General features: G+C 43.4%; 1 protein-coding gene across 1 annotated transcript in view; it reads left to right on the top strand.

Moving 5' to 3' along the window:
* HSD17B4 (hydroxysteroid 17-beta dehydrogenase 4) overlaps positions 1-6,461 on the top strand; it is a 124,676-nt gene that overhangs the window by 96,953 nt on the left and 21,262 nt on the right. Inside the window, exon 22 of the mRNA XM_006033942.3 lies at positions 2,464-2,602. Coding sequence (XP_006034004.1) covers positions 2,464-2,602 — 139 coding nt within the window. The remainder of the gene's footprint in view (positions 1-2,463; positions 2,603-6,461) is intronic.

Raw genomic sequence — 6,461 nt, 5'->3', positions numbered from 1 at the left:
GCAGGGCTTGCAGCACCCCAGCTGCCTGGTGGGAGCAGCCCAGCCTCCCGGCTGTCAGCAGCTTCCCAGAGCCGGGGCTGGCTGCAGCCAGGAGACTGCTAACAGCTGTGCCGGGCTCCACAGCTCCAGCATGAGCTCCATGCAGGTGGCAACTGCACATGCACCTTGGGGTGGGCTGCTCTGCCCCGCTGTCTGCCCTGAGGTGCACGCGCAGTTGCCGCCAGCATGGAGCTGATGCTGGAGCTGTGGAGCCTGACACAGCTATGTGGAGCCTGGCGCAGCTATGTGGAGCCTGCTTGCTGTAGCTGCCCAGAGCCTGGGCTGGCTACAAAGAGCTGTGCCAGGCTCCGGAGCCCAGTCACCAGGTCCATGCCGGGAACAGGGGTGAGACTGGGGTTGTGCTGCCTCAGGCCCCTCCCCCGCTGCCTGCTCCGAGGCACGCATGCATGCGCCGGTACAGAGCTGATGTTGGGGCTCCAGAGCCCAGGGCAGCTGTTTGCAGCCTCCCGGCTGCAGCCGGCCCCTGCTCTGGGTAGCTGCTGCCAGTCACTGGCAGGCAGGTGGGGTGCTGCAAGCCCTTCTGGGGACAGGCCCGGGCTTTGGCTGGGGGGCAAGGGGCAGCAGGGCTGGGGGGCAGGGGTGTGGGTGGGGGCAAGGGGCACAAGCAGGGCATCCTGCCATGTACCCCCTGCCATCATTTTGTTTTTCTGGCATGCCGGCACTCTGGCACCTTCCAAGGTAGGCATTGTGGTGTTTTTCGGCACTCCAGGCAAAAAACATTGCCTACCCCTGTTGTAGAGTCTCAAAATTCTTGTTTTTAGGTTTAGTTGATACATGATGATAAGCCAGGCCACAGACAAGCCTGTTCCAAAGTGGTGTTCTTTGGACTCTGTTTTCAGATTAATCCAGATTTGTATTCAGTGCTACCATGGTTTGTTTCTGGTTTTGGATTTTTTTCCCCCCCCTTATTTTACAGTTTAATTTGTTTTCTCTGTCAGCTCTACATTTAGAATCAAAACACCTGTGGTGAATGTATGTTTGCAGTAAAAAGATGTGCTTTGTAACAGCAATTGTCTGCCTTTAAGCATCAGGATTGCTTCTTTTTTACAGCTGCCTCTTAGAAATGTGGTATTTCTACTCCTTGATTTTAATCTGCAACAAAAATGCATTAAAACATTAGCCAAATTAAGCATATTATGCTTTGTTTTATGCAAAGTATTGCTAATGTTCCCGTGTAACATATTCTATATGGCATGTGAAAATCTAAATGAAACGGTCATTGATTGAAACATCAGGCATTCAAAGATAAGGAGATACCAAAATTAAGATGGCCTGTGGCACTTGTAGAGAAAGTCTGGGTTATTCCCTGCTCTTCAGTACAAGTGGAATCTTCAGAGAATTTAACTACCAAACTCTAGCAAGTCTTTAAATGACACGTGTGAACTATGATTTTTGAAAGGCTTGTAACTTGGTTAAATTTGGACCGATTTTTCTTAAGGAGGGCAAAACTCATCCTTCTTTATTAGCAGACCCATGACCAAATGTCCAGTGCACAGACATTGAAGCTTCTCAATTAAACAGAAGAATTTTAACATGGGCACTAATATATATCTTTTTCTCTGGTCTTGTTGTAAGAAATGATTTAAGCTGGAATGTTTTTAGTTGTGTCAGTTCGAGGCAGACCCCTACCAGGGAAAGTTTTAACTTTAAATATAAACATTTAAAAAAATTATAAAGCATTGAGTATAATGCATCAGAATGGATAGTGTTAGGTATTCTTAACTGCATGTAGCATAAGTAACATAGTGCAGAAAATCCTGTGTGCTGTTGCACCTAATTATAGTAGGGTGAGTAAAAACTCACTCTCGCTTCTATCTAATAAAAATGTTACACTTTAAAAAGCTGCCCGTGTTAAGAGCATATTCATTATAAATTTGATATTTAAAAATAGAACCCAAAGGTTTACGAAAGATTCAGTGTATGCAAAATTTTAATAGCTGATGTAAAATATACTTAGTCCAGCACAATTCGAAACAATATACTGTGTCTGTAACTTTGTGCCAAAAACGAATATACAGAAAACTTACCATTCACTGTTTACAAATTGAAGGTGGCTTGTTGATAAGAGGACTCCATATCCCATACCTAACTTATACAACTCATTTTGGGGTAACCACTATCAGTAACATTGAGATAATATCTTGAAATAATCCCAAGGGGAAGATGTACCTTAAATTACAAGAATTGTGAAGGTAATTTATAAAATAGTTCTCAGAAATGATTCCACAAAACATGATCAAGTAAAGTAAACAGTCCCATGCTTATATGCTGGAATTGCTTATTTTTGGAGGAAGAAATTTAATGTAGAAGAGACTTCTCTTGATTCAGTTCTTTAACAATAATCATACTTGCTAGTTTTTTACCAGAACTTTCTTTTTAAAAAATTCTGTACATTTTTAATAGGCTGCAGAGTTGCAGAGTGACCTTGTGTTTGAAGAAATTAGACGTCGCATCAAAGAGGTTGGAAATCAACTGGTAAAGAAAGTAAATGCTGTATTTCAGTGGGACATCACTAAAGGTGGAAAGACTGCAGTGCAGTGGAGTAAGTCATAGGTTTAATTAATTTATATAAGGCCCTAATGCATTTTTTAATGAAGTGAGTTTACTTATATTCACTCTAATTAAACTCTGATACTTTAAAGGTAAGCTCACAGAGGTAGCCGAAAAGTGCTTGCTAGGGCTTGAAAAATCTGGATGCTTATTGCACAAGTGATGCTTTTTGCAAATGGGTGAGATAATGTTCCATAACAATAACTACTAAGTTTTCAAAAAAACTTAATTGTTACTAAAATTAAGTTATAACTTCCCTCTTTAGGTGTATATAGCGGAAGGTTTTCTAAATTTTGTTCATAATATGAACAAAAATATTTTTGTTCTCTTTTTTTTTTTTTAAATGTGTTGCTTTAACTAAAAATATTTCGAAGTTGTGGTCACTGAATTAGTGTAGGAACACCCAAGCTAGCTTTAACTAGCTAGAAAGTACTTTTAGCAGTCTAGCCTAATGTGTATATATATTATCATGGAGTTCCATGTGGGCTAATCAAACCAAGAAGCAGGATAAATTTAATCTTATAGTACTGTGCCATCATGATTAGACTGTCACAATTGAGTCAAGGTAGTTTGAGCTAACTATCAAAAAACATGGCTACCCAAACAAGATACCGCAAAGTAACCTAGGTGTGAACTTAAAGTAAGACAGAGCGTAAACGTATAGCAGGTTTGTAACTCTGTGATAGTTGTCTTTGTTCACTTTTGTACCCTGTAGTCCAGGGGTCAGCAATGTTTTTGGCCAGAGGACCAAAAACACCCCAACCTCCACCCATGCCTCGATTTGACATGCTAGACATAGGGGAGCTACGAGGGTCTGATCCTCATTGCTGTTGGTAACTGTACGGCAGGTGGATGGTGGGGGAGTGGCTGGGGCTTCTGTGTGCTGTGAAGTGTGCATGCAGCCACCACTGCTGCCACGGAGCTGGTGCCAGGGTTATGGAGTCCAGTGCAGCTGTTTACAGCTGTGGCAGGCAGCCAAGAGGCCACAGATAGCTGCATTTGTCTCTGCAGTCCCAATACCAACTCTGTGGTGGTGGTGGATGCACGCATGCTTCTGGGTGGATGGCCAGAAAGGGGCCTGGGGCCATGCATCCTGAGGCATGTCTGCAGCTACCACTGCAGAGCCAATGCTAGGGCTGCAAAGCCCAGTGCAGGTGTTTGCAGCCTCCTGGTTGTAGCTGGCCCAGTCTCTGGGCAGCTGCTGCCTGCCGTGGAGCCCAGGCTGCTTGCAGTAGGGCTTGCAGCCTCCCAGCTGCATGCTGTGAGCAGCCTGGGCTCCATGGCCAGCCTCAGGTGACTGTGGCATGCTGTGGAAAATGGCCTTGCGTGCCATGCTCTGGTATGTGTGCCAGGGGTTGCTGATCCCTGCTGTAGTCAATGGGTAAGTAGTAGTTTGCCTCCCATCCTCCCCAACCCTATGGCAGGAAGTAAACTATCTCACCTTTCATTATGCACTGTGCATACGTGCAGTTTACCACCGAGTACCTGATACAATATGGGTTTACACCCTAGCTCCTCTAGCAAGTTGTTCATAAGCTATACTTTAAATCAGGGGTAGCTAGCCTGCGGAACATGTACCACAAATGGCACAGGCAACTTCTCTGTGTGACATACAGCATGCTGGGGAGGTGATAGGTAGCACAGAGACAGGTAGGGCAGGAACCAGAAAGCAAAGCAGCAGATTGGGCAGGGACACACTGCAGGGAGCAAAAAGCAGAGCAGCCGGTTGGGCAAGGAAGGGGATTGGAGTAGCATTCGGAGGGTGTGGGATTACTTTGTGGCACACCTTTCAAAAATGTTGGCCTCCACTGCCCTAAACCACTGCTTCTCAACTGGAGAGAGGTGAGATTCTTTTAAGGGTGCCATGGGATACACTCTTGCCCCATTTGACTGCTCAGGGCCCCTGTGCAGAGATAATAAATCAGTTTTTAAAAAGGGGTGCTGCTCCGCTCAGGTTGTGGAGGGGTGCCTGAAGTCTGAAGAGGTTGAGAACCACTGCTCTAAATCAAGCTTTGGGTCTCTGTGCTTGACTGCTGTTTCTTCTGTGACTGCAGTGGAGTTATACCCCTAAGTCTTTTACTGTTCAAGATTTGTCAGAAGCTTGGTTATTACTTTAAAAAAAATGATTGGCTTGTTGAACAAAATACCAAATATTAATGGCAATGGGATATCACCTAGATATCTTGAGGCTATGCTATTAAGTCAGACAATAGGATAAGGATAAGGAAAATCAGTAATTTTCTAAATTTTATCCTAAAACACTTTGGTTTTCATCAGAGGCAAGTCTTTCTTCTTTTATTGTGTTTTCAAGTGTTTATATTTCTGTGTGTGCAAATGAATGCATCTTAACTATCTAGGAATTGCTGATTGATTTGCTGCTGTATCCTGAATGGTCTGCCTAAAGAATTAAAGAATGGTCCCAAAAAAGTCCATGCCAGGAGGTTGAGCCACATGACAGTTGTATAAAAATGAGTCGGATAATAGCCACTCTCACATTATTTTTTTTATAGGGAGATACAGTTGCCAGGTTGTAACAGTTCGTTTTAATTGTCCTAGCCACTTCTCTCAAGGTGTGAAATTGGTGTGCTGTAGTCTTATTGTACCATGCCTGTTGAAGTTGGGGAGAGGCCAGTGGGGCTGCATGGACTAGGTTTGGTCCCTGGTCTGCACTTCTGTCACACATACCACCACTTTCACTTGACAGTAATTTTAGGTGGCTTTTTTCAAAACTGTAAGTTTTCCAGGTAATTTAAGAAACTGCTATTTTTCTTTGATTTACAGGGATAGAGATACAGTTCCTCTTTATTATTTCCCTTCTCTCCCTAATTGTACACATTTGAGATTTAAACTGGCAAGGCTGCTGGTTAGTGACTCAGTGTGCTAAACACTGGGCACATCTAAATGAGACACTATGTTGCCGTAGCGACAAGCTATGGTAACGTAGCTGATTGATATGGCGACCATACCGTCAGCAGACACGAACCCTGATGCCACTGCTGCTGCGCAGTAGTAATGAGCTACTGTGCAGTAGGGTCAGAAACAACCTGTGCAGCGCCGGAACTGCACAGTACCAGCGGTTACTGTGCAGTCATTTAGTACATGCTAAAGTAACAACTGTGCAGTTGAAGGCATGTGTGGATGTTCCCACTGAGCTTGCACTGATTTTCATAGCTATGTTTTGTCTTTCTGGAGTAACAGGTTATTTGCTGAAAAGTAATGCTGATCACATGCTGAGATTAAGTACAGCAAGAGGCAAAGAATCTTTATTCAGATCAAAATAAGATGAGGGCAGATCTTGCAAGCCTCTGCTTTGAGCACTTGCTGCCTAAAGACTGTTTTGTCACCTTTTCCATCCCCAGAACTTTCCTGCTTTTGCATTCATACTGGTTCGATGTAATAAATGTGTAATGGTTCAATGTGATGTGCATGTTCAGAATAGCAATAAAAGATTAAAAATCACAGCTCTATTATAGTCTTGCTTTTGTTGAAGATGCACATTGGGAATGCCAGGGTTAAGCAACAAAACACTTCATGTGGAAGCCTCTGTCACACTTCTGTTAGAAGGCCTGTGGCTGCAATAAATTTGTTGTCTGTAAAGTTATTCTTTTTATGAAGCACACTAGGAGTATAAAAAGAAATGTGGTTGAATAAATACAGGTGAGTATGAGAATGCTAATCTTTGTAGTTAGCACATTAAGAACGGAAAGTTATTTCTTCTGGAAAAATGTGAGATCTCTGCCCTCTTATTCCTACTAACGATGATTTACCACTTCATTCAGGCCAGGTACAGACATTATTATACTTTTACCAGTATAAGGAATTGGGAACCAGTCTGTACCCGTAAAAGAGAG

This window comes from Alligator sinensis, unplaced genomic scaffold (genome assembly GCF_000455745.1).
Source record: "Alligator sinensis unplaced genomic scaffold, ASM45574v1 scaffold418_2, whole genome shotgun sequence".
Classification (NCBI taxonomy): Eukaryota; Metazoa; Chordata; order Crocodylia; family Alligatoridae; genus Alligator; species Alligator sinensis.
The sequence above is the reverse complement of the archived record's forward strand: the minus strand, read 5'-3'. Positions and strand labels throughout refer to the sequence as shown.